This window comes from Mustela putorius, unplaced genomic scaffold, assembly GCF_011764305.1.
Source record: "Mustela putorius furo isolate JIRA1106 unplaced genomic scaffold, ASM1176430v1.1 tig00002160_pilon_pilon_pilon, whole genome shotgun sequence".
NCBI classification, from domain to species: domain Eukaryota; kingdom Metazoa; phylum Chordata; class Mammalia; order Carnivora; family Mustelidae; genus Mustela; species Mustela putorius.
Genome location: NW_025421958.1, coordinates 119,956 through 147,496, shown reverse-complemented (window position 1 = coordinate 147,496; position 27,541 = coordinate 119,956). Strand labels below are relative to the sequence as shown.

General features: G+C 38.6%; 1 protein-coding gene across 3 annotated transcripts in view; it reads left to right on the top strand.

Annotated features, from left to right (window-relative positions):
- The first annotated feature begins 400 nt into the window (after nucleotides 1–400).
- LOC123394275 (DNA primase large subunit-like) overlaps nucleotides 401–27,541 on the top strand; it is a 65,212-nt gene continuing 38,071 nt past the window's right edge. Inside the window, exons 1-6 of one of the 3 annotated variants that reach the window (XM_045088028.1) lie at nucleotides 840–1,065; nucleotides 1,244–1,405; nucleotides 3,434–3,537; nucleotides 6,244–6,323; nucleotides 7,689–7,809; nucleotides 19,688–19,826. In XM_045088028.1, coding sequence (XP_044943963.1) covers nucleotides 885–1,065; nucleotides 1,244–1,405; nucleotides 3,434–3,537; nucleotides 6,244–6,323; nucleotides 7,689–7,809; nucleotides 19,688–19,747 — 708 coding nt within the window. In that variant the 5' untranslated portion in view covers nucleotides 840–884 and the 3' untranslated portion in view covers nucleotides 19,748–19,826. Of the gene's footprint in view, nucleotides 514–839; nucleotides 1,066–1,243; nucleotides 1,406–3,433; nucleotides 3,538–6,243; nucleotides 6,324–7,688; nucleotides 7,810–19,687; nucleotides 19,827–27,541 lie in introns of those variants that run through there. The other 2 variants (XM_045088027.1, XM_045088026.1) reach the window with 2 other exon arrangements.

The window sequence follows — 27,541 nt, the reverse complement described above, 5'->3', positions numbered from 1 at the left end:
CATCTGTAAAATGGGGGTAATACAACCTATCTTATAGGGTCGGTGAGAGATTAAACAAGAAAAGAGAGCCCCTGTTAGTGAGCCGGGTGCGAAAGGAGCTCCTTTAAACGCCCATTTCTCCATTCCTCCGCTAGCTTCAGAGGAGTCGGTCTAGCCCTCTGGGTTAAAGCTCCATACTCTTCGGAGCGTGGACATTTCTGCCGCTAGCCTTTCAGGACCCCAGTTTCAATCATCAAAAGCTACCGACGGCACACACAGGAGGTGCAGTTTATAATTTGGAAACACACAAGAGCGTATTTTTAAAAATTTTAAGCCGGCAAAGCCGACTAAACTCGCTCCAGAACCCAGGAACGCCTCACGGAGCATGCGCAGGGCGGCCTGGGCCGGCGGGACGCTCGGGGGGCGGGCTCTGAGGCCCCGTCACTTCCGTTTCCGATCCCGTATGAACTCTCCCGCCATCTGAGGAAAGTGCCGGTCGGGGGTTTGTGTGGTTCGTATTTTGTGTGGTTGCAGGTAAGAGAACCTCCTGCGGCTTTGGGACGGACAGTGGTCGTGGTGTGGAGCTTGGCAGTGGGGAAAGAAGGGAGAGCACTTTACCAGCGGTGGGAGCCCAAGGATGACACGGCGGAGAGGGGGTTTCAGATTTTGATTGGTTGGGGCTGGGATGCTGGGGCCGGCGAGTGGAGCGGGAAGCTTCGCCGAAGGGCTCCGGTAGGATCGAGGGGGCTGATTTTTATAAGGAGCTTGTAGATGCTTCTTACAGAGTTCGGAAAGATTGAATTGGAAAGACGTGTTCTGCTTCCCAGGGTCATGAGTTGGGACGTGAGTCCCTTAAGCCTCTTCTCTGGAAACCAGAACCTACCGCGCTTTGCTCCGAATTCACGATGGCAGCCCGTATAACGTCTCATCTTAACTCTTGGGGCTGCAGAGGTCCGAGGGCGGTGGCACACAGACCTATAGTGAACAGGCAGCGTAGCCTCACGTTCCTGTTCTTGGACGTTTTGACCACCACCTGCATTTCACCTTGCACACCCCGCCCCCACTCTCCTGACCGAATTGTTACAGGTGTGTTGTAGAAACTCTGGAGTATACAGAAGGACCTATTACCCAGGGACGACCGCGGTTAACATTTTATGCATGCCCTTCAGTTTTTTCCTATGTATGTGAAGTTATGTTTTGTACTTGTTTGTGGTTTTCAACTCTGCTTTGCCATTATTTTAACCATTTTATGTTTCCTTCCAAGGTAACGAGATGCAGTTTTCTCGAGCAAATTGGAAAAGACTGAGGTTGACAGGTGACCAAAGGAATGTTTGCTACCCTCATAGCCTTCAGTTTTACTTGGAGCCACCTTCTGAAAGCATATCGTTGATCGAATTTGAAAGCTTGGCTATCGATAGAGTTAAATGTGAGCGATACTTGTATTAGAGTTTGTATGTTCTTGACAACTTCACTTACACTTTGGGGGAATGAATGAGGGTAATTTATTTCCTTCATTCAATTCATTCAAGAAATGTATATATTGAGGGCTTGTTATTTTATTTGTTGTACAGTATATATTTATTGAATGCCACTATATTCTAGGTTGGGTGGGGATTTTCAGATGAATAATGTAATTCTCACATTCGTTGAAGCTGTATTCTAGGACATAGATACAGACGTCCAAAATAATAACTGTAATTTAGTATTTTAAGTGTCTTACTAGAGGTTAATAGTAGTGCTCTTGAAAGAGGTGGGAGTGACTCAGACTGATTAAGACTCCGTAGAGAAGTTGAAATGTAATCTGGACTTTGAAGGATGAGTAGAAATTTCTCAAAAAAAGAAAAGTAAAATTTTTTTCAAGCTGAGAAAGTGGACTGTACAGAGGCTTGGAGGCATGAGAGAGAATGTTATATTTGAGGAACAGTGACAAGGACAAGTTTAGGTTAGGTGGAGAAGAATGGATAACCAAGGGCATTTTGTGCCAAGCTAGTGGTGTAATATCTGGGTGTAAGTATTGCGGGCCTACTTATCGTCTGAGTGCTGGTGAAAGAGAGAAATAAGCTAGGCATAAACGGAAACAAATAATAGCAGTGTCTTCTGAATTTATGTTCTAGGATATCCTTGTGGGAAAATCAGAAGGTAAGGTACGATACTGTTAGTCACTTTTAGAAGAGCCGAGTGACAATACAGAGAGGGAGCTCTCAGAGCTGATGAATGAAGAGTGAAGACACAGGAGAAGAAGGTTTTAGGAAGCTTAGCAGTGTCAGGTACTTCATAGAGATTAAGGTGATTGAAAAGTGCCCCTTACATTAGGCACTTAAGGAGTGAGATGGTGAGGGCCCTGAGCTAAGTCGGTAACAGTGTCAGGGATAGGAAGGGAGCCATTTAAGTGATACTAAGGAGGTATTCCTGAAGGATTTGGTAACTGTTTGGATGTGAGGAGTGAGAGGGCAGGTGGGAGTGGCTGAAACTGGATGATCTAGTGGTTAGAAACTTTGCTAGTGGAGATGGGGATGGCCAGAAGAGGGGTAGGATGGAGGGGAAGAGAATGAGTTTAGTTTGGGATACCATAGTGAGGTGCTTGTGGGGCATGGGTTTACGCTCAGGATTCATTTTAGAAGGTTTTCATTCTTGAATTATAAAAATGCTTTTCATAATGATGGGAGTAGAGTTCACCTGCGGAAGGAATGACAAGGTACGTTGGGAACCTTTGAACAGTTGTGTGGATCTATTCAGGACAGTTCACTTGAATTGTTGAAAGGTTCTGCTTTTTTGCTTTTGTCTTCTCCTTTTCTACTTCATCAGTAAAGGAAAGGCTATTTTTTGTGTTGCGTGTATGCTGAGCAAATGAAGCAAACTGACAGTTCCACATGAGGGATGCAAACAAGGGTGCTCAATTTTCTTTTCGTACCAACACACTTGAATTCCTCAACAGTGGTGGCTCAGTACAGCAGTGATGATCCCCCATCCCTCTTCCTCAGAATCCCTGGTATTAGATTATGTTATGGGACATGGATATATTCTGCACATGGATGGAGATTTTTTTCCTATAAATTTATATAATTTATATAGTGTACTTGCAGAAAGTAAAGCCATTATAGTTTGTCATCTTTTAAAAATAAGTAATTATGGTTTAAAACAAACTGAGGGTTGCTGGGGGGAGGGGGTTTGGGAGAAGGGGGTGGGATTATGGACATTGGGGAGGGTATGTGCTTTGGTGAGTGCTGTGAAGTGTGTAAACCTGGTGATTGACAGACCTGTACCCCTGGGGATAAAAATATATGTTTATAAAAAATAAAAAATTAAAAGTAAAAAAAAAAAAAAAAACAAGAAGTTCAAAAAAAAAGTAATTATGGGATTGCTATTCAAAGAAAGAGTTTGTCTTGGGACTTAGTTTTTAAAAATTTTCTTGCATTCATATGTTGTTTTCTTCTGTTTTTAAAATATTTTCTAGTGCTAAAAGCAGTTGAAAATCTTGGTGTGAGCTATGTGAAAGGAACTGAGCCATACCAGAGTAAGTTGGAGAGTGAGATAAGAAGGCTCAAGTTTTCCTTCAGAGTAAGTAAAAGTGGGAAAGAGATGTTCTTCAGTTTGTATATATTTATATAGTGAGTTTTGGTTGTGGAAAAGATCTGTTATTAGGCACAGGGCTTTTAAAAAGACTAATGTAGCATAGACTCTGCCCAAAGGGATATCTGCAGTCCACTAGGGGTGATTGGCTTATAGTGATTATAAAACAGCAGGGTTTCTCAACCTCAGGACTACTGACATTTGGGTCTGATAATTCCTTGGTGTAGGGAGTGTTCTCTGCATTGTAGGATGCTCAATAGCGTCTCTGGCTTCTGCCCAGTAGATATCTCCAGACATTGCCAGACGTACCCTGGGCACCACAGCATTAGGGGTGCTGTTAGATGTTTGCTCTAGGAACTCCAAGAGCACATATAATTACCCAGCTCACACTGTGGAGGTTTGGGAAGGCATCCCGGTTCCAGGTAGTGCTGGAACTGAATCTGATAGATGTGATCAGATTTTTATTTTGGGAAGATAGCTGCCAACAGCAGATTGAGTGGGCCATGTCTGGTAGGAGGAAAACCAGTCAGCTTGAAAATGATGAGAATGAATTGAATGGGGAAAAGGGGACTGATATTAAGAGATACTCTGAAGAAGGTTGGAGGAAAAGATTTTAGTGACTGATTGCAGGGAGAAGGGAGAGAAGAGTTAGGAATGACACCGAGGTTTCTGGTTAGGACAACTAGGTGGATGGTGATAGTAGTTTGAGAGATGATCTACAGGAGGAGAAGCAAATCTTAGAAAGATGTTGAGTTCTAGACATGAATTTGGGTGCTCATGGAAGGGCCTAGTGGATAGTTGGATATGCATACAGGTTGTACTCAGGAGACCTCTGGAGTAGAGGTTTGGATTTAAGAAGAAAGTTGGTATCATCAGGAGGAGGAAAATATTTGAGTGAGAAGATGATGGCAGACAGGATGTGAAGAATACCAATGTTTAAAGTGAAGTAGAATTGGGAGAGTCTGAGAAGTAGATTGAGAAGGAGTTGCCGGAGAGGTCGGAGATCAGCGGAGATAATAATGGCATGGTAGCCAAGGAAGGCTGGAGTTGATGTAATGATCATGATAGCAATACCATAGCAATTAACAGCATTCATATTATAACAAGCTTTCATATTATGCTTACTGTATCCCAGTTTAAGCACACTACATATATTAACCTGTGTAATTCAGTTAACAGTCTTATGAGACAGATACTATCGTCACCCCTATATTTAGATAAGGGAATGGAGTTATTGATGAGCTACGTAACTGGCCCAGGCTTATAAGAAAGACAGTAGATGGTAGAGCCAAGATTCAAATCTGGACATTTTGTCTCCCTCATGTTACCCTTAACTACTTAATTTCAGAAGGTTAGGCTCATAAAAGATGAATTGCATAGAATCCATTGGATTTATTAGCTTGGTTGGGCCTTGTAGATAGAGGCAGAAGCCAGTGATGGCAGTGTTTGGGGGAGAGAGGTGGGTATGGGATATGTACTGTTTTAAGATGGCTAGCTGAAAAGACAGGGAGAGGCAGGTCTGAATACAGAAAAATGTATAGGGAAAAGAGAAGTCATGCATACGCAACAGGAGATACTTGAACATGCTTATAAGCTGAGGGAAGAAATCTGGAAGACAAAGAAGAGGGAATTTGAAGACACTTTGAGAGAGCATTTGATTAAGCAAGATCATTAGGGGGTAAGAGCAGAAGGGTTGCATGGCTTAGGTTTAGGGATTAGTTTATGTAGGAGGAGGGAGAGATCTTTTGTCCACAGAGATGGAAGGGAAGGTAGTACAGTGTGGATGCAGAAGCCTGGAGCTGCAAAAGTTGGCCTGTGGCCTTTAATTTCTGTAAAGTAGGTGAAGTTATCTGTTGAGAGAGAAGGGTAGGTGGTGTGGTAGGGAGCTTGGGTCAACTAGTGAAGACTGTGAAACAGCTTTTCTAAGAGTGAGGAAAGATGATTATGAGTCAGATCCCTGTTTTATTGCTTATAAGTATTGTTACCCTGGAAAAATTATATGACATTCCTGTGCCTCAGTTTCCTCATTTTTAAAATAGCGATATAGTAGTGCTTACTATCTTTTACTAATCTCTTACTACTAAGAGATTTTTTTCAAAGGATTAAATGGGTTAATAAGATTAAAAATGCTTATAACAGTGCCTGGGACCTCGTAAGTGCTCAAGACCTGTTTGCTCTTACTGTGTTGAGCTTGCATAAGGATTCCCTAGTGCTTGTAAAAGTCAAGTTCATTTTAGAGATTGTCAATTTTTAATATTCCATATTCTCAATAATGGTGTATTTTTTTCCCAGAGGTTCTCAGTGTTTTGGAAATAGGACTGTAGAGTGTAGCTATAGATTTATTTAAAAATCTAAGTTTTGACAAATGGTTAAATGAAAGCAGTTGAGGGCTGATGCAAGAGGTGGTTGAAGAGGCGAGAGCCCTGGGTATGGGGTGTGTAAGAAAGGAAGTTAAGAGGGAAGTTGATAGGAAGAGAAGAGGAGTCCAAATCTGGGAGGTTTTGTTGATGTCAGTTTAGTTCTCAATCTCACTTGATTGCTACCTTACATAAAATGGTAATTATCTTGGAAAGCATATTTATGAAATTTGTTTTCGAAATTTTTACTTTACCATTGGCTTATGCTGACTCTGTGTTTCTTTATACCTCTTATCATTCTAATGCGTTTATCTTATCCATGTTTCATTATTTTTAGGAAAGCTTAGAGAATGAATATGAACCACGAAGGAAAGATCATATTTCTCACTTTATTTTACGCCTTGCTTATTGCCAGTCGTGAGTACACATTTACGCTCTCACAGTTGAATCTGACATCTTGAGTTGTAAATTGGTACATGGGAAACTGACATGTATTGTACTGAACATTGAAAAACTCAGAATAACATCAGAAACTGGCAATTCATGATTTGAACACATTGCAGTGAATTATTTGAAGCCAGTTGTTTTCTAAAAAAATTGAAAAAAATTCTGTTGTAAAGTTTGCCTGTTGAAACACTTGTTAGCTTCATGGGACAGGTTCTTTCCCAAAACTTGGGATTTGAAATTGGAGGGGATTTCAATAAGAAGGACTTTTGCTTCTGTTTTCCCAGAAAAAAATAGTGGGACTATTTCTAAGAAATAGTAACTCAAACATGTACTTGGTACAGATTTTTTGAAATTGAGATGTATGGGTTAGTGGCCATTAGATTAAGGGTGGCCATCTCCTTTGCTAGTTGGTTTGTTATAATATAGTGCCACCCAGAGGGAGAAGGAGTTAGTTGCCTTTTTTTTTTTTCAACTTTGTGTTTTTTTTCCTGTATTAATTTTGGCTAAATAACATACTCATTGTAAGTTTTTTTTCCTGTTTCTTTCTACTGAAAGGCTTATCCAGTGAGGATCTTGAAACTGTTTACTATCACCAGATTATAACTGAGAACTTATTGACTGTGTTTGGTCCTGGAGTTTTTCTTTTGTAAAAAAGCATGGACATTTTATGTAGTTTATGCAGTAAATAAATTGCTGACAGTCTGTGTTATATTTTACATGCAGTAGTATAATTATTTTGTGACAACAATAATGTCCTTTGTATATTTTATGAATTAATGTATTTGTATGTTGGCTTTTAAAAAATTGAGGTATACTTTCACAATTAAATTTTGTAAGCTTATAAAGCTATAAGCAAAGTTTAATTTCAGAGTTTCTCTGATCATAATCTATTCAGAGATAAAGTTACCTTTAAAAAATTTGGTGTTTTAAAAAAATAAAAAAAAAATTGGTGTTTATTTGGTATTGATGAAACCCACCTTAGACTGAAGGAATATCCCATTTTCTGATGTAAATGACTATTTTGCAGTTAAATACAATGAACTATTTTATATTATTTGATAATCAGCTAGGCTTAAGGTATTCTTTATTTAGTTCTTTTAATTTTATATTCATAATACCTCTCCCCATGCTCAGCACATTCCTGGTAGATTGTGGTCTGTATCTATGCTGTTTATCATAATACAGCGCTTGTATGCTTTTAGCTTCTGTCTTTTGGCATCTTGCTTGTGTTTGAGTTTTAGTTCATAAATATTTCTTGGATTTAATAATCAGTGGACTTTTAAAATAATCATTGGGCTTTTCATTTATGATTACCATTTCTTGTGACCATTTCAGTGAGGATCTTAGACGCTGGTTCATTCAACAAGAAATGGATCTCCTTCGATTTCGTTTCAGTATTTTACCCAAGGACAAAATTCAGAATTTCTTAAAGGATAGCCATTTGCACTTTGAGGCTGTAAGTATAGTTTTGTATGCATTTTCAAATTGTTTTCATCATTCATCCCTTCCTGTTAACCTTAGGTATGAGTATTAATGTGTGGAATTCTTTCTCTTTACATTTTCTTCTGAAGTACCTGCCTGAAAGCATATCTGTTGGTTTTGCACAACAATGACCCCTTCCCTCTCCATGACTAGAAGAAAGGGGACTCCTTAGTACTGAAGTGTCACGTTTAGTAACTTTGTTAAATATGTGACTTATGAAAGCACGCAAAAAAATTAGTTTATAAAGGTTCATTTTTTTTTTTAAAGATTTTATTTATTTATTTGACAGAGAGAGAGAGCACAAGTAGGCAGAGAGGCAGCAAAAGAGGGGAGGGGAGCAGGCTTCCAACTGAGCAGAGTGCCAGGGAGGGGGAAGCAGGCTCCCTTGCTGAGCAAAGAGCCAGATGAGGGCCTCGATCCCAGGACCCTGAGATCATGACCTGAGCCAAAGGCAGAGGCTTTAACCTACTGAGCCACCCAGGCGCCCCCAGAAAAGTTCATCTTTACCACAGTCTTCTAGGCCAAAAATTTAAAGCTAATAATATGTTAAAGAAAACAGAGCGGTGCTTGGGTGGCTCAGTCCATTAAGTATCTGACTCTTGATCTCAGCTCAGGTGTTGATCACAGGGTTGTGAGTTCAGTCCCCACATTAGGTTCTATGCTGGGTGCTGGGCATGGAGCCTACTTATAAATAAGTAAATGGATAGATGGATAGAAATGAATAGAGATGTGTCCTTGAGAGGATATTTTTAATTCTTTTTTTTTTTTTTAAGATTATTTATTAAAGAGAAAGAGAGAAAACATGAGCAGGGAGAGGGGCAGGGAGAGAGGGAGAAGCAGACTTCCCGCTGAGCAGGAAGCCCCAAGAGGGGCTCGATCCTAGGACTCTGGGATCATGACCAGAGCTGAAGGTAGACACTTAATTAACTGAGCCACCCAGGCGCCTCTAAAATCTCTATTTTTTATTTTAAAGTGTTTCAGTGTACTGCCAAGTATAATTTTTTTTTTAACCAAAAACCGTATTTTTTTTTAAAACTTTACAATTTAATTCTGTACAGAAGGGTGTAGTGTATACTTTTCATAACTGTATAGCTGATCATAACTAATCATATAATTGATCATAATTGTATAGCTCTATAAAGTATCACAGTGATGATTACCAAAGTTAAATGGAATATTGCTATCACCTGCGCACTTTGTGCCTCCTCTTAGTCAATACCTCCTGTCTCCCACCTAAAATTAGCCACTATCTAACTTCTTATATCTTAAAGTCTTCCTGTTTTTGAACTTATATATATAAATAGTATCATACAGTATGTCTTTTTTTCCTCAGCTCTGTTGAGACATAATTGAGGTATAGCATTGTGTAAGTTTTAGGAGTCCAAGGTGATCATTTCATACACGTATATATTGTGAAGTGTTTACTACAATAAGACTAATTAACACATCCTTCACCTCACATAATTACCATTTTGTCGTAGTTATGGTGAGAACATTTAAAATTTATTCTCACGGCAACTTTTAATTGTATAATACAGTGTTGTTAACTATAGTCATTGTGGTATTATGCTACTGGAAGCTTGTACTTTTTGACCACTGTCTCATCACCCCCCTCCTCCCAGCTCCTGGCAGTTACCATTCTGTTCTCTGCTTCTGTGCATTTGGTTTTTTTAGATTCCACATGTAAGTGAGATCACAGGTATAATATTTTATAATACCTTTATTGAGATAGCATTCACATACCTTGAAATTCACCCTTTTAAAATGTACAACTTAGGGGAAGGGAAAAAAATAAAACGTACAATTTATTGGTTTTTAGTAAAATCACAGAATTGTACAACCATCCCCACTATCTGATTTTAGAACATTTCATTACCTTAGAAAAGAATCTGAGAACATTTCATTATCCTACACATTAGTAGTCCCTTTTCATTTCTCCCTCTCATCCCTTGGAAACCACTAATCTGCTTTCTGTCTCTGAATTTGCCTATTCTGTATATTTACATAAATGGAATTCTGTGTAACTTGTGGTCTTGTTACTGGTTTCTTTCACTTAGCATAATTTTTTTTTTAAAAGATTTTATTTATTTGTTTGAGAGAGCATGAGAGTGAGGAGGGTCAGAGGGAAAAATAGACTCCCTGCTGAGCAGGGAGCCCAAAGTAGGACTTGATCCTGGGACTCTGGGATCATGAACTGAGCTGAAGGCAGTCACTCAACCAACTGAGCCAGGTACCCCCTTTTTTTATTTTTCACTTAGCATAATTTTTTTTAGAAATTAAAGTATATATATACACATATTTTTAATTTTTTTTGAAGATTTTAAAAATTGATTTGCTAGACAGAGATCACAAGTAGGCAGAGAGACAGGCAGAGAGAGAGGAGGAAACAGGCTCCCTGGTGATCCTAGAGCTTGATCCCAGGACCCTGGGATCATAACCTGAGCCGAAGGCAGAGGCTTTAACCCATTGAGCCACCCAGGTGCCCCTATTTTCAGTATATATTTTTGTACAATTCTCAGTGCTTATCACAAAAAAATGTATTCTTAATCCCCTTATGTATTTCACCCATCTTCCCACCTACCTCCCCTCTGGCAACCACCAGTTTGTTCTCTATATGTGAATCTGTTTTTTGGTTTGCCTCTTTTTTGTTGTTCCTTTTCTTAAATCCCACACATATGAATGAAATCGTATAGTATTTGTCTTTCTCTGATTGACTTATTTCACTTAGCATTATATCTTCTAGGTCCATCCATGTTGTTGCAAAGGAAAAGATTGCATTTTTTTTATGGTTGAGTAATATTCCATTGTGTATATATATACCACATCTTTTTTATCCATTCATCTGTGGATGAATACGTGGGTTGCTTTTGTATCTTGGCCATTGTGAATAATGCTTTACTTAGCACAATGTTTTATTTATTTTTTTATTTTATTTTATTTTTTTTTTTAAATTTTATTTATTTATTTGACAGACATAGATCACAACTAGGTAGAGCGGCAGGCAGAGAGAGAGGAAGGGAAGCAGGCTCCCTGCTGAACAGAGAGCCTGGTAACACAATATTTTAAAGTTTCATCCACGTTGTAGCAAAAATCAGTACTTCTTTTTTATTGTCAAGTACTATTTCTCTGTTTAACAGGTTGATGGACTTTTGGATTGTTTCTACATTTTGGCTATTAGGAATAATGTTGTAGGGGTGCCTGGGTGGCTCAGTTGGTTGGACGACTGCCTTCAGCTCTGGTCATGATCCTGGAGTTCCAGGATCGGGTCCCGCATCAGGCTCCCAGCTCCATGGGGAGTCTTCTCCCTCTGACCTTCTCCTCGCTCATGCTCTCTCTCACTGTCTCTCTCTCTCTCAAATAAATAAATAAAATCTTTAAAAAGAAAAAAAAGGAATAATGTTGTAGTGAATATTTATGTACAGGTTTTTGTGTGGATATCTTTTTACTTTAGATAGGTATTTGGAAATGGAATTACTAGGTCATCGGGTAATTCTGTGTTTAAACTTTTGAGGAACTGCCAGACTTTTTCAAAGTGGATGCACGGTTTTATTTTATTTTTTTTCAGGCAAAATATTTGGTTTAATATTTGATGCATCTGAACATTTTTATTGGCATTTCAGGCTTTTCTTCCTCTATCTTCTTTCTAGGTAATTTTTTTTTTTTTTTATTGTGTTGTTAGTCACCATAAAATACATCATTACTTTATGATGCAGTGTTCCAAGATTCATTGTTTATGTACAACACCCACTGCTCCATGCAATACATGCCCTCCTTAATACCCACCACCAGGCTCACCCATCCCTCCTCCACCCCTCACCGCTGAAACCCTCAGTTTGTTTCTCAAGAGTCCACAGTCTCTCTCATGGTTTGTCTCCCCCTCCAATTTATCCCAATTCACTTTTCCTTTCCTTCTTCTAATGTCCTCCATGTTATTCCTTATGTTCCGCAAGTAAGTGAAACCATATAATTGACTTTCTCTGCTTGACTTATTTTACTCAGCATAATATCCTCCAGTCCCAACCATGCTCATAGAAAAGTTGGGTATTCATCATTTCTGATGGCTGTGTAATATTCCATTGTATATATGGACCATAACTTCTTATTCATTTGTCTGTCAAAGGGCATTTCAGCTCTTTCCACAGTTTAGCTATTGTGGACATTGTTGCTATGAACATATGGCCCTTCTTTTCACTACATCTGTATCTTTGGGGTAAATACCCACTAGAGGGTGTGGGTGTTTACTACACTAGGGCTGCACCATTTTATATCTTACTGGTATATGATGGTTTTCCTTTCTCCATATTCTCACCCACAATTGCTGTTATTTATTTTTGAATGTAGCCATCCTAATGGATGTGAAGTATTTTATTCTTTAATGTCACTGTAAGTGGAGTTATTTCTTTATTTTTGGAATGTTTATCCTAATGTATAAAAGTTCAATTGATTTTTGTATATTGATCTTATATCCTGCAACCTAATGGAACTCTTAATACTAAGAGGTTTTAGTGGATTCCTTAGGAGATTATGTCTCACAAATAGAGACAAATCTTACTCATTACTTTCCAATATGGATGCCTTTTATTTCTTTATTTTTGACTAATTTCCCTTCTAGAATCTCTAGTACAATGTTGAATAGAAGTGGCAGTAGTGGATATCTTTGTCTTGTTCCTGATTTTAGGGGGAAAGCATTCAGTCTTTCACTGTGATCTGTGATATTAGGTATATGTTTTTTACAGATGTCTTTTCTTCAGATTGAGCAAATTTCCTTCAAATTTTATTTGAGCATTCTCATCATGAAAGAGTTTGGATTTTGTCGTGTGCTTTTTTTTGCACTTGTTGAGGTGATTGTATGATTTTATTAGTATGATGAGTTACATTAATTGATTTTTGGTCCTGACCTTGATGGATAGTCCTGGGATAAATCCCTCTTGGTTATACTGTATGATTGATTGATTTGAGAGAGAGTGAGCACACATGCACCAAGGGGGGAGGGGAGGGAGAGACAGAATCTCCAGCAGACTCCACACCGCGCCACCCAGGTACCCCTGTATGATCCTTTTTATATGTTGCTGAATTTGATTTGCTAGTATTTTTTGGAGGATATTTGTATTTATTGGTAAGGGATGTTAGTCTGTAGTTTTCTTGTGATGTCATTGTCTAGATTTGGTATCAGGTAATCTTGGTCTTAGAAGAGGTTGGGAAGTGTGAAGTGTGTCCTGCTTTTCTGGGTGATGGTTTTTTTTTTTTTTTTTTGGATGGGATTGTGAAGGATTAGTGTTAATTTTTCTTTAAACAGTTGGTAGAATTTAACCGGGGAATCTGTCTGAGCTTAGGCATCTCTTTGTGGGGTGTTTTGTTTTTTTTATTTAATTAAATTAATTAATTTACTTATTATTTATTATTTTTTATTTTTCTAATAAACATGTAATGTATTATTAGCCCCAGGGGTATAGGTCTGTGAATCGCCAGGTTTACACACTTCATAGCACTCACCATAGCCCATACTCTCCTCAGTGTCCCTGACCCCACCATCCTCTCCCTCCCCCTGGCAACCCTCAGTTTGTTTTGTGAGATTGAGTTTCTTATGGTTTGTCTCCCTCCTGATCCCATCTTGTTTCATTTATTCTTTTCCTGCCCCCCCCACCCCCCCACGTTGCAGCTCCACTTCCTCATATCAGGGAGATCATATGACAGTTGTCTTTCTCCGATTGACTTATTTCGCTAAGCATAATACTCTAGTTCCATCCACGTTGTCACAAAGGGCAAGATTTCATTTCTTTTGATGGCTGCATAGTATTCCATTGTGTGTGTATATATATATATATATATATATATATATATATATCACATTTTCTTTATCCATTCATCTGTTAATGGACATCTAGGTTCTTTCCATAGTTTGGCTATTGTGGACATTGCTGCTATAAACATTCAGGTGCATGTGTCCCTTTGCATCACTATGTTTGTATCTTTTTTTTTTTTTAAGGTTTTATTTATTTATTTGACAGAGAACACAAGTAGGCAGAGAGGCAGGCAGAGAGAGAGAGAGAGAAGCAGGCTCTGCACTGAGCAGAGAGCCCGATGCGGGGCTCGATCCCAGGACCCTGGGATCATGACCTGGGCTGAAGGCAGAGGCTTTAACCTGCTGAGCCACCCAGGCGCCCCCTATGTTTGTATCTTTAGGGTAAATACCCAGTAGTGCAATTGCTGGGTCGTAGGGTAGCTCTATTTTCAACTTTTTGAGGAACCTCCATGCTGTTTTCCAGAGTGGTTGCACTAGCTTGCATTCTGCGGGGTGTTTTAAAGTTACCGATTTACTCTTATTATAGATCTTTCCAAATTTTCTATTTCTTCCTGAGTCAGTTTTGGTAGTTTGTGTTTTCTAGGAATTTCTCCATTCATCTGAATTATCTAATTGATGTATACATTCATTCATAGTATTTCCTTAAAATCCTTTTTTAAAAAAAGATTTTATTTATTTATTTGACAGACAGAGATCACAAGTAGGCAGAGAAGCAGGCAGAGAGAGAAGGAGAAGCAGGCTCCCCGCCGAGCAGAGAGCCCGATGGTGGGGCTTGATCCCAGGACCCTGAGATCATGACCTGAGCCAAAGGCAGAGGCTTAACCAGCCACTCAGGTGCCCCTGAGAGAGTGTGTGCACAAGCATGGGAAGGGCAGAGGGAGAGGGATAAGCAGACTTCCCACTGAGTGGGGAGCCTGACTCGGGGCTTGATCCTGGAACCCTGAAGTCAGATGCTTAATCCACTGAGCTACCCAGGCACCTCTTCAATTTTTTTTTTTTTTAAGGTTTATTTATTTATTTGACAGACAGAGATCACAAGTAGGCAGAGAGGCAGGCAGAGAAGAGTGGGGGAGCAGACTCCCCACTGAGCAAAGAGCCTGACAGGGGGCTCAATTTCAGGACCCTGAGACCATGACCTGAGCCGAAGGCAGAGGCTTTAACCTACTGAGCCACCCAGGCGCCCCTCAATATTTTTCTTAAGTGTCTAATGATCTTTGGCTTTCTGTTTATGTTTAATATAGAGATACTAAAAAGTGGACTGGAAGATTGGGGTTTATATTTTGTACATGGAAGTGTATGAGATACTTATTTACTATTGGGTGTTATTCACTTATTTTCTAAAAAATAATTGGTTGATGATCCCTGCCAAAGTTAATATGTCAAAGGAAGCCTCCAATCTCTTTCCACAGTGATTTATGTCTTAATAGCAACATTCTTGTATCAGAGAGCCAGGAGCCCACTGTTTACTATGGTGATTTATTTCTCTCTCTCTTTTTCTTCATTCTTCATTTTTTGTGTTTGGTGCATCTAATTCATGATAATGAATTATGAATAATGAGATAATACCAGCTCTCTTTTCAGTATCTTTATGGATTTAAATTGTGGTGTCCTGTTCTCCTTTCGATCAGTTAGCACATTCTCATCCTCTTTCCAAAAACACGTTAAACTCCCTCTTCCACTATTTTGTTTGTCGTTGGTGGTTTATATTCTTTTTATATCATTATTGTCATTTTCATTTTGTTGTGGAGGTAATGGAAATAAATATTTATATTCAGTTTGCCATATTTAGTGAGAGTTCTCAATGATCTCAGTAATTATAGTTTTAAATTAGGGGAACAACAACAATAAAGTTTTTTTTTAAAGATTTTATCTGTTTCGCAGATAGTACAAGCAGGGGGAGCAAGGGAGGGAGAAGCAGACTCCCTGCCTAGCAGAGAGCCCGATGTGGGGCTTGATCCCAGGACCCTGGGATCATGACCTGAGCCGAAGGCAGACGCTTAACCAACTGAGCCACCCAGGCACCCCATCAATAATGTTTTTGAATGTGATTTGTTAATAGTGGTTAATAGTCCAGACTCTGGTGTTGTATTTGTGGAGTTTGAATTCCCTGTCTGATGCATATTACTGTTGGAACTTCCCCCTTCTGATCCTACATGTCTTGCTTGGTATGTCAAGAAAATACGGTCATGACTACTCTTCACCCAGTCCATTTCTCACAGCTGTGTTTTTGACAAGCAGCCTTGAGGGATGAAGTAATAACCTTCCTGATATATCGAGGAGACTTGCTTACTGCTTGCTGTAAAAGTGATTGTTTCTCAGTGTTCCTTGCTGTAGTGCAAACCCATTCTACTTGACCATTCATCTGGAATATGTCATGTTGTCCCCCAAAGAACTTGACTGTAAGGATGACACAATGTTGGTCTCTTGCTGCTTCTTGTGATAGAGGAGTAATAAAATATCTTTGTCTCTAATGTAGGAGTCTTTGTCTTGTGTCAGCATCCATTAAACAGTAATAGGCTAACTTTTGACTTAATAGGTAACCTAAAATTCAGTCCCCTACTTGACAGCTTTGTGATTTTGAGTAGATTTCCTAATCTGTACTCGTTTCCTCATTTTTAAAATAAGGATAATCCTGGAGTGCTTGGGTGGCTCATTCGGTTGAATGTGTGACTTTTGATATCAGCGTTATGAGATTGAGCCCTTCGTTGGGCTCCGTGTTCAGCATGGAGTATGCTTGAGATTTTTTAACCCCTCCCTCTCCATTCCCTTTGCTCCTTCCCCTGTTCCTGTTCTCTCTCTCTCTCCCCTTAAAAAAAAAAAAAATCTTAAAAAAAAATCAGGATACTCTTAATCCTCACCACAGATTCCTGAGTTTTAAATTAGAGTAGGGGTGCCTGGATGGTTCAGTCAGTTAAGTGGCTGCCTTCTGGTCATGATCTCAAGGTCCTGGGTTTGAGCCCTGTTTTAGGCTCCCTGCTCAGCGGAAAGTCTGCTTATGCCTCTGCTCCTGCCCCCCTACTCATGTTCTCTCTCTCTCTCTAAATAAATGAAATCTTAAAAAAAAGAGTATATAGAGTTCTTAGTATTGTGCCTGGCACGTGTATTAACTAGTAATATTGTGGTAGATGTAGAGGCAGCAAATGTCTGTATTTGCAGAAGTGTGGGGTTAATTAGATTTGATATGTTTTTGCTGCAATTAAAACTGTTTTGGAGTTCTGAACCTTATAAAAATCCTAGAAGAGAACACAGGCACTAAGTTTTTTTACATAGGTCGTAGGAACTTTTTTTTCTAGATATGCCTCCTGAGACAAGACAAACAAAAACAAAAATAAATTACACATCAAAATAAAAAGCTCCTGTACAGTGAAGGAAACAGTCAACAAAACTAAGAGGCAATCTGTGGAATGGAAGAAGATAATTGCAAATGACATATCTGATAAAAGGTTAGTATCCAAAGTATATAAAGAACTTATAAAACTGAACAGCACTGGGGCACCTGAGTGGCTCAGTAGGTTAAGCCTCTGTCTTTGCCTCAGGCCATGATCTCGGGGTCCTGGGATCGAGCCCTGCTGAGCTTCCTCCTGCTGCCTCTCTGCCTTCTTGTGATCTCTCTCTCTCTCTCTCTGAAATAAAATCTTTAAAAACAGAACAAAACAAAACTGAACAGCACCCCCCTGATAATCTAATTAAAAATGGGCAGAAGAATGAACAGACATTTCTCTTAAAAAAAAACAACAACGTACAGATGGCCAACAGACACATGAAAAAATGTTCTTCATCACTTACCATCAGGGGAATGCAGGTCAAAACTACAATGAGATGTCACCTCATACCTGTCAGAATGGCTAAAATCAAAAACACGAGAAACAGCAAGTGTTGGTGAGGCTGTGGCTGTGGAGAAAGGGGAGCCTTTTTGCACTGTTGGTGGGAATGCAAACTTGCGCAGCCACTCAGGAAAACAGTATGGAGGTACCTCAAAAAGTTAATAGGGGGCGCCTGGGTGGCTCAGTGGTTGAGCCGCTGCCTTCGGCTCGGGTCATGATCTCGGGGTCCTGGGATCGAGTCCCGCGTCGGGCTCTCTGCTCGGCAGGGAGCCTGCTTCCTCCTCTCTCTCTCTCTGCCTGCCTCTCTGCCTGCTTGTGATTTCTCTCTGTCAAATAAATAAATAAAAAAAAAAAAAAAAAAAAAAAAGTTAATAGAACAAGCCTATGTGATCCAGCAGTCACACTACAAGGTATTAACCCAAAGAATACAAAAACACTAATTCAAAAGGATAAATGTACTCCTTTGTTTGTTGCAACATTATTTACAATAGCCAAACTATGGAAGCAATCCAAGTGTCCATCAATAGATGAATGAGTAAAGAAGATGTGGTATATATATGCAATGGAATATTGTTTAGCCAACAAGGAGAATGAAACCTTGACATTTGTAATGACTTGGATGGAACTAGAGAGTATTACGCTAAGTGAAATAAGTCACAGAAAGACAAATACCATATGATTTCACTCGTGTGTAATTTAAGGAACACAGCATGAGTAAAGGGAAAGAAAAAAGAGAGGCTTAACCATAGAGAACAAACTGATGGTTACCAGAGGGGAGGTGGGTGGGTGGGGGGGGTAGATTGAATAGGTGATGGGGATTAGGAATGCACTTGAGGTTATGAGCACCAGGGGATGTATGGAAGTGTTGCATCACTATGTTATACCCCTGAAATTAATATAACACTATTTGTTAGCTAACTGGGATTAGAAACGAACTTAAAATCTATTTTGGGTCTTATTATTATAGGAGAGTGGAATTTATGGCACATACAGACATACTTTTAACAAGTGTCTTGGCAGTCATGATTGGCTATTAATACTATTCTGGTTACATCCAGTCTGCTATAATTACTGTATTTATATTCTGTTTCATTCTGCAGGTCATTTTAGGTGCATTGTTTTGTTTGTTTTAAGATTTTATTTATTTATTTGACAGAGACAGATCACAAGTAGGCCGAGAGGCAGGCAGAGAGAGAGGAAGGGAAGCAGGCTTCCTGCTGAGCAGAGAGCAGGATGTGGGGCTTGATCCCAGGACCCTGAGATCATGACCTGAGGCAAAGGCAGAGGCTTAACCCACTGAGCCACCCAGGTGCCCCTTGACGTGCATTATAATAAACATGTATTAAAGTAAGATGTAGAAATACGGATAAGATTGGAAAATTGAATGTAGGGAAGATTAATGCCTGCATTTGCATGTTACTGGGGATCCTATGCAGTTTCTAAAAGGAATAGTAACTTTTGGCTTCTTGTGTGACTTTTTGTTTTTTTAGTTCAGTGATTCATAGTTGGGGGATAGGATGTGAGTAGTCCTCCTAGGGGGTTGATCAGAACTTTGGTTGGAGGTGTACAGAGTATAAAAAATTTTTTTGTTTTTGAAATAAACAGTGTGGAATATAAAACTGGATCAAGTATTTGTAGCTGATCTGAGTCATGGAGGAAAGAAAAGAGAGTTTTGCAGGGGCTTGGCAGAAAACCCATTTCTGTGATAGATTGTACCACTTTACTGGCTGAAACCTTTTGCCTTTTTCTGGTATACTCATGGCAACTGATACTAGTAAACGAGGCACTTGAATTCAGGTGTTTTTGATTAGCTTGACTATAGCTCCCTGTGGCTCTTCCTTCCCATTTCCCAACTTTTACCATTTAATTAATGGGAATATGCATATTTTTCTTCTTCACTTTGATTGGAATATTTGGTTTGCATTTGGAACTGTTGTGCTCAAACAGATGTCAGTGATGCTTTTAGACTCGGGAAAGCAAGAGCTAGGGTAAAGTTATTAGTATTTATAGTAAAAGCTTGTCTCTGATGAGTAATAGAGCCTTCCGCATAAGTTGAAGCAGAGGGAAATAGTGGGGAGTAGAGACACAAGGCCATCTTGGCTTACATGTTACAGAAGCTGGGTTGCTGGCGTACATCTTAGAGTCTACCTGGACTCTATATTTGTATACATTTATCTTTCAGATTCATTAAAGATGCAATGACTTTTTTTTTTTACTATTTACAGCTGAGACAAGACCTGCAGATGTCAGAATGGACATTATTTTTAAGTAATCTTTACACCTAGTGTGGGACTTGAACTTACAACCCTGAAATCAAGTCACAGGCTCTACCAACTGAGCCACCCAGGCACCCAGATGCATTGACTTTTATGTCAATCTCTTTCTGTAAAATAAATGTATTTTTATGTTAGAAGGAGATGCAGTGTTACAACTAAATTGCATTGTGTTTACTTGATGGAGAAATATGTACAGAAAAATAATTTCTTTGCAAGGTTTTTTTTCTTAAATTTTTTTGTTTTTTGCCATAGTTGATGTAGTTTTATTGAATAGAATTTTGAAGGAGGTGAATGAGGCCAGTTATCAGACTGGGATTCTTCCATTGTGTTTCTTGTTCTGGCCGTGTTTTGAAAATTTGGCTTTTGTAGTCTGTGTTTGGGTTTTTAGTGGAGAGGAGCTCCTGAATCTTTAAGATATATAACATAAAACTTTAATGTGAATTATTCAGAAAGGAAAAACTTATTTTTCATTCTTGGCTTTATGTGTAAATAATTTGTATTTTAAATCTGAAATTTCTAGGAAGGATTAGAAATGCTGTCTTTGGTGGGTATTTTGGATCTCATTGCTGAATTGATTGACTTAACCTTGTGTCACATTAAAGGTGAATGAGTAAGGTCAAATATACTATTAACGATTTCTCAGTTTACCAGTTAGGCAAAGGTCAGGCTTTGACATGTGTCATCCTCGCAGACAAAGGTTCTCTGTGCTCTTGGAGTTCACAGTCTGATAGCTGTTTATAATTTACCTTGATGTTTTAAAAAATCTTCTTAGGACAGTCAAAAAATATTTTTTACCTGATTTGAAATACCAGTGGATTTAATGTCAGGATGCTTTTCATCCAAATAGCCCAGAGTGGCAGGGACAGTGAAGGTAAGTGTCTTAAAAGATGTCCAGTGTATTCTGTGTATCACAAATGTGAAATCCACTGCATATTAAATAGAAATAGTGTTGTTCAGTTGTCAAATATGTTCAGGAAGGGAGGGTTTTTTTTTTTTTTTTTTAAAGATTTTATTTATTTATTTGACAGAGAGAAATTACAAGTACACTCAGAGGCAGGCAGAGAGAGAGAGAGAGAAGGAAGCAGGCTCCCTGCTGAGCAGAGAGCCCGATGCGGGACTCGATCCCAGGACCCTGAGATCATGACCTGAGCCGAAGGCAGCAGCTTAACCCACTGAGCCACCCAGGCGCCCCGGAAGGGAGGGTTTTTGAGTGAAGGCATTGTGGTTGGTAACCTTATTACCTGGCTCACTGAAAATAAGTACTTGTAAAACTTCAGATTGCTTATTTTTACCTATTTTAAAATAATTTTCCTTATCCTGAATCTGATATTTAAAATTTGTTTCTTATCCCTTGAAGTTTGAAGTCTTATTCTTCTATCTTAGAAATAATTTCATGTTATTTTTGGCTTACTCCTTTTTGGTGATCATGAGTTAATGTTTAATTTGTCATTTGTTATTGGAAATGTCAATTATGTGAATTTATTAGGAACTTCTGGGTACTTTTCTCTAGTTAACATTGGAACATTGATTTTGCATTGATTTAATAGTTTTATATGTTGAAGTTTAAAATGGTTTTGGGGGTTCACTTGTACATTATTATTTCTTAGTTATTTGCAAGTTGGCCTTGAGGTAGTCATGATTTTCTGATCATTTTGGCCTTTATTATATTGTTTTCATAGCTGGTTGATCTAGTTTGGGTTGTTGTAGCTCTTTTGGATTGTGCATTCATTATTGTGGTCAACTCTTATTACATAAGATAGGAAAATGCCATTCATTTGATATATATGACTCATTTTGTAGCTGTCCTCTGGGATATTATTGTAAATTATTATAAGCCTATTAATAAGTTGCAAAGCAGTTTTAATGTGCTTGCAAAATCTAGAAATGCGTACCTTCAATTTTCCCTTAAAAAAATTTTTTTTTTTTAAAAGATTTTATTTATTTATTTGACAGACAGAGAACACAAGTAGGCAGAGAAGCAGGCAGACCTAGAGAGGAGGAAACGGGCTTCCTGCTGAGCAGAGAGCCTGATGTGGGGCTCTATCCCAGGACCCTGGGATCATGACCTGAGCCGAAGGCAGAGGCTTAAACCCACTGAGCCACCCAGGCGCCCCTCAATTTTCCCTTTGATGCAGAATAAATTTCAGCCAATGGGGAGTCTAATGTTACAGCTGAGACAGGACCTGCGGATGTCAGAATGGATATCTAGTGGAACACACTGGGGAACATGTGTTTGATGAGCATGGAAGCTTTTCTTGGGCATCTGACAAGCCATTGACTATGACAGGAGTGGAAAGGGGCTTGGAGAAGAGTGAAGTGGGATGGTAAGCTCATACCATTAACTCTTGTTGGAATTTCGACTTAAAGGAACTGAAGGAGAAAGGATTAATGATCAGATGAAGGTTCAAGTTTATTTTCAGAGTGGCGAAGTAAACCTTACATCATTTATTTGTTTTATTTTATTTATTTGTTTATTTTTTATGATTTATTTATTTGAGAGAAAGAGCACAGGGGGAGGGCAAAGGGAAAGAATCTCCAAGCAGACTCCCCACTGAGCGTGGAGCCCGATGTAGGGCTCAGTTTCACGACCTGTCAGATCATGACCTAAGCCAAAACCAAGAGTCAGGTGCTCAATTGACTGAGCCACGCAGGCACCCTGTAGATAATTTTATATTCCAAGAATTTGAAGTGGGCAGTTTTGAGTTGAATTGCCTGATGGATTCAAACGTGGTGCTGAATGTTGAGTAAACAAGTCAATTTCCAGAGAAAATAGTAGTCAGTTCAAAGGATTTACCTCTATTTATCTTATATAAACAAAGTAATCTTTAAGATGAGTACAGTAACATGGAATACTTACTTTTTCTCAGGGTTAAATATTAGGTAATAAGTATATATATATGTATATATATATATATACACACACACACGCATATATATATGTTGTATATGAAATGAGCTTTTGCTTTTGAACTGAATTTGAGGGATTATGCTGGTTAGCAGAGTTCAATTTGTTCTCCATTCTTTATAGGAAAATTTATGATTTACACAGAGCTCTTTATGTGTTTCTGTTACAATGCATACTTTTAACTTCTTTTCAAATGATGTAAGTGAAAGCATTAATAGGGCTTTTTTTTCTGTAAGCACACTCCATAAACAGTACACTTATCTTCATGTTGTTTTTGACATCAAATAATTATGGAAGCTAACTTTATATTGTTTCATATATATTTTTGTGCAGCTCTAGTATTATATTTGGAGAGTGAGGAAAGGTTCATTGAATTCTTTTACTTAATTGAGGACTCACCATTTATGCATATAATTGTAAAAATATGCCATAGTAGATGGTCTTTTGTGGCAATATTTTAGAAGTTCACAGAATTTGGATTTTCCTTATCAAGCTACAAAATTAGATTTTGCTCATTATAAGATAGTTTAAACCTAGAGATGCTATGACTAAATGTGAAACTTCAAGCTGAATTACCCTTGAAGGCTAAAATTAACATATGCAAAAAATTTCAAATAACTTACGAGAGTCATTTTTGTTTTTTAAAGTTTTCGTATAGCTTTTGAATATAGAAGTCTTTGTATTCTTATTGATGATGACTTCATGTCTCTGACTTTGCCCTTGAGAAAGTATGACTGTAACTTAGCTGAAGTTTCTCACCTAATAATATTATATATATGTTACTATTTAGATCCTAAAAGAATGAAATTAATTTACTAAATATATCTTTAGTATTCTGATATTCTTTTCGTTAAACATTACATTGTGAAGTGTTAGTGATGTTTTCTGAAGGTCTTCCAAAAAAAGAGCATATACTGACTTTTCAAATGTGTACTTTATTTTTTCAACCTATAACCATCCTTTTTCTTGTCTCCTGCTGCCCCGTCCTCCCTGAACATTAAATCCTTTTTAATTGAACTAGTCCTGTCATGGGCTAATTCAGAGCCTAGATCATAGTGCCTTATCCTAGGTCTTTGGGATGAGAATAAGAACCAGGGATGTGGAAGCCTGATGGAGTTGCAGGAAAAAACCATTATGTGTTCTAGTCATTGAGTGGCTAAGGTTGAGTTACAAAGGCAGGAGGAAATAGTTGCAGTTAGCCCAGGCCCCATTAGTATAACCATCCTGCCACTCCCTACCCCTCAGAAGACAGAGATGAAGTAGTTACGCTCTCTTTATGCTCTTTACTCCCTAGTTCCACTGATTGCTAACCTCCTTGGCTTTCAGATTCTTGGTGCCATACTCCAGCTATTGATACCCGCCAGCTGTCTGGCTTTTTCTCTTGTTTAGCTCTGCTTGAAGTGTGCTCTCCCAGTTTCAGTGTCGCTTGACGCTTTTGGGCAAGAGAATCCTTCTGTTGTCCATATTGGAGCCTAGTAAGCATATATTTTCCAGTTTTTTTTTTTTAGTTGATACAGAGACTGTCACCTCTGTATGAATGTTGTTCCCCGAGGAAGTAATACTTGTTGATACCTAAATGAGCAGTGGGCTTCTTAAGCTTTGGGTGTCCACAGTGATCTGAGGAGACAGAGGAGAGAAGTTTGTCACTAAATAGCTAACTTTTGTTATGTGTTTACTGAATGCTGGGCACTAAGCTAAATGCTTTAAATGGATTATATAAATTAATCCAGACAGCAGCTCCACGAGGAAAGGTTAGAGAGGTGAAGTAACCTCTCCAGAGTTAAATGATGGAACTGGAACTAAAAATCCAATCTGTAGATTTTTGAAATGTGTTTATTGCAAAGCATGTTACTAAATATATGAGCACATTTCCTCCCAGCTAGTCCTTAACTACACTGAAATGATGTGGAATAGATGCTGACATTTAAGGTGACAGTGCCCATCAAAAGGGATATGCAAACACAGGTGTGAGATTAGAGATTTACATTAATGTAGGAAATTAAAGCATTAACTGTAATTTTACGAGGATGTTTTATTTTAGCTGACAGTTCCTGGCAGAAATGGAAACACAATATATTAAATATGCCATAACTAGTTTTCCCAATATAATATGTGTGCTACCTCTAAGGAAAACACTATATTTACACAGCTCCATTGTTGAAGGGCTATTATCTCAACCATGGCTTTTCTATACCCTATGTTGATTTTCTCTGGTACTTTTTTTTTTTTTTTAATATCTTTTTAGTCACATTGTATGTTTTAGTTCATGTTCAACAGTAGACTCATGTGATATTCAAATGTCAGTGGAAACTAAAATTCCAAAGTAGACTTTATGCTACTACTAATAATAATAGTATGATAAAAAGGAAATTACAGGGGTGCCTGGGTGGCTCAGTGGGTTAAGCCGCTGCCTTCGGCTCAGGTCATGATCTCAGGGTCCTGGGATCGAGTCCCACATCGGGCTCTCTGCTCAGCGGGGAGCCTGCTTCCTCCTCTCTCTCTGCCTGCCTCTCTGCCTACTTGTAATCTCTCTCTGTCAAACAAATAACTAAAATCTTTAAAAAAAAAAAAAAAAAAGGAAATTACAGCCTTGATTTGGTTTTGTTTTTGGCTTAGGAGAAAGGAGGAGCACCTTCTTTGGAGAGAGGTCCACTGGTTGTTTCAGACTGGGCCTTTTAGGATAACTCCTTGGTTCATTTAGGGGTTCTGGACTTCAGGGACTACTTCCTGTACTTTGGACATCTTTGTGGTGTATTGCTGATGGTTTTAACAATGACTGGTGTGTTTTACAAGCATTTAATAGACAGGAAATGGGGATGCTGGAGTGTCTGCAATGCACTGGATAGTTCTGTACAACAATGAATTTTTCCATGTCCTTTTTGATTTTTCTTTTTCCTTTTAAAAATTTATGTGGGGTAAAAAAAAAAATCACAAGCCTGTTTTAATGACCTGAATCTAGACCCAAACACTGTTTTATAAATATACATAAAATGTTTTTTCCCCCATGGTTTTTGTGTACCCTGATAGTTCCTGGAATGAAACTACTGTGTGAATTGATGGATAATTATACTTTATTTTGTTCTGTATGTTTCTGTAAGTTCACGTTTTTGGAAAAGATGGGGCATTTGAGGCACCAACACACACACACTATACCAGTCTACATTGGTGGATATTGCATTCACAAAGTTTCTAGGAGTGGGTACAGTATTTAACCACTTGATTATGACATTTTTAAAAAAAGGTTTATTTGAGAGAGTGCGTCCATGTGAATGGGGGCAGGAGCACTGAGAGAGGAAGAGAGAATCTCCAGCAGACTGTGCACTAAGCACAGAAGTGGATGCAGGGCTCAGTCTCATGACCCTGAGATCATGACCTGAACCGAAACCAAGAGTTAGACGCTTAACTGACTGAGCCACCTAGGTGCCCCTTGATTATGACATTTAATACATTATATGTGATTCTTTATGTTTGTTAGTATTATTTTGTTTTAGATTGCTTTTCTGTTTCTTTTATATTTTAGTTATGGAATTACCCCTCCCCCCTTTTTAAAAAAAAAGATTTTATTTATTTATTTACTTGTGAGAGAGAGAGAAAGAGAGAGCACGTGCAAACAGGAAGCGTGGCAGGCAGAGGCGGAGAGAGAAGCAGGCTCCCTGTGGAGCAAGGAGCCCAATACGGGACTCGATCCCAGAACCCTGGGATTATGGCCTGAGCTGAAGGCAGCGGCTTAATTGACTGAGCCACCCAGGCGTCCCGAATTACCCCTTTTTAAAAAACAGACTGTTTACTAACTCTTTACTAACACTAAAGTAACTGTCATCCCAGACTTACTATTTCCATTACTAAGGTTATATCTGGATGTCTTCCTATTATTTGTAAAAAATAATCTTCTTAAACCCTCTGTATTGTGTAGTTCCAGTATGCACAACAACTGTGAGTATAACACATGGAGACAGTCAAAAGTGGCATCAAAATAATACTTCTTTTTAGTCTGCTTTATAAACAGAGTTCAAAACTCTTCATTATTGTGGATGTAGAGTTTGCTAGTATCCTAGTGTAAGAGGGCAAGCAAACTTCTCAGATTGGGAGAGTTAAGACTGGCTGGCTGCTCATAGATCATTTGGTGGGCCTGGGGTAGGACATTCAGTTCTTTCTATTTCCTTTGGAGATATCATCATAGAACATATAGTGAAGGTGCTTTTTTTCCTGAGATTGTGCTGTTCATCTAGTGAGGTTTCTGGTCTTTGGATCACTTATGTATAGAAATAATTCCTAGAAATTATGTATTTATGGTGACTTAAGATAGTAAGACTTGAGGAATATTAATCGTAAGAAGAATTCTAATTTTTAAATTTATTTATTTATATTTTAATACATGGGGATGATGATGTATATAAACAATAGAGGAATTCCAAGCACCAAACTGTTGAGAGAACTTTGCCTTTGGACCTAGGGACCTATAAAATTTATTGCCTTGTCGGCTTACAGGTTCTGAAGATAAACCTAAGGGATAGAATGGGTGGATTAAGGTGATCTCTTTCTTTTGCATCTTTGTGGGGGCTTACCAACTGTTGGAACTCTGTTCTGAGGACTGGTTGGTAATAGAGGGCCTTGGAACCTGCCTTTTTCCCCCCCTAGAAACAGCAGCCTGCTCTTCCTTCATGTGGTATGGTACTCTTTCTTCTTTCCAGCTTGAACACTCATAGTTTTGTCATTCTATTTTTCCTAACCCCTACTCCTGTGAGATCTTCTAGATATCATATACTCTGTTCATTTGGCATTATTTTAATGGCTTTATGAATTTCAAGGAAGTACATTCACATATTCCCCCACATTGATCTGGTTTTGGTTATACATTTTTAATGAGAAGGAAGCTTGTAGTTAGATTATGGGGAAGG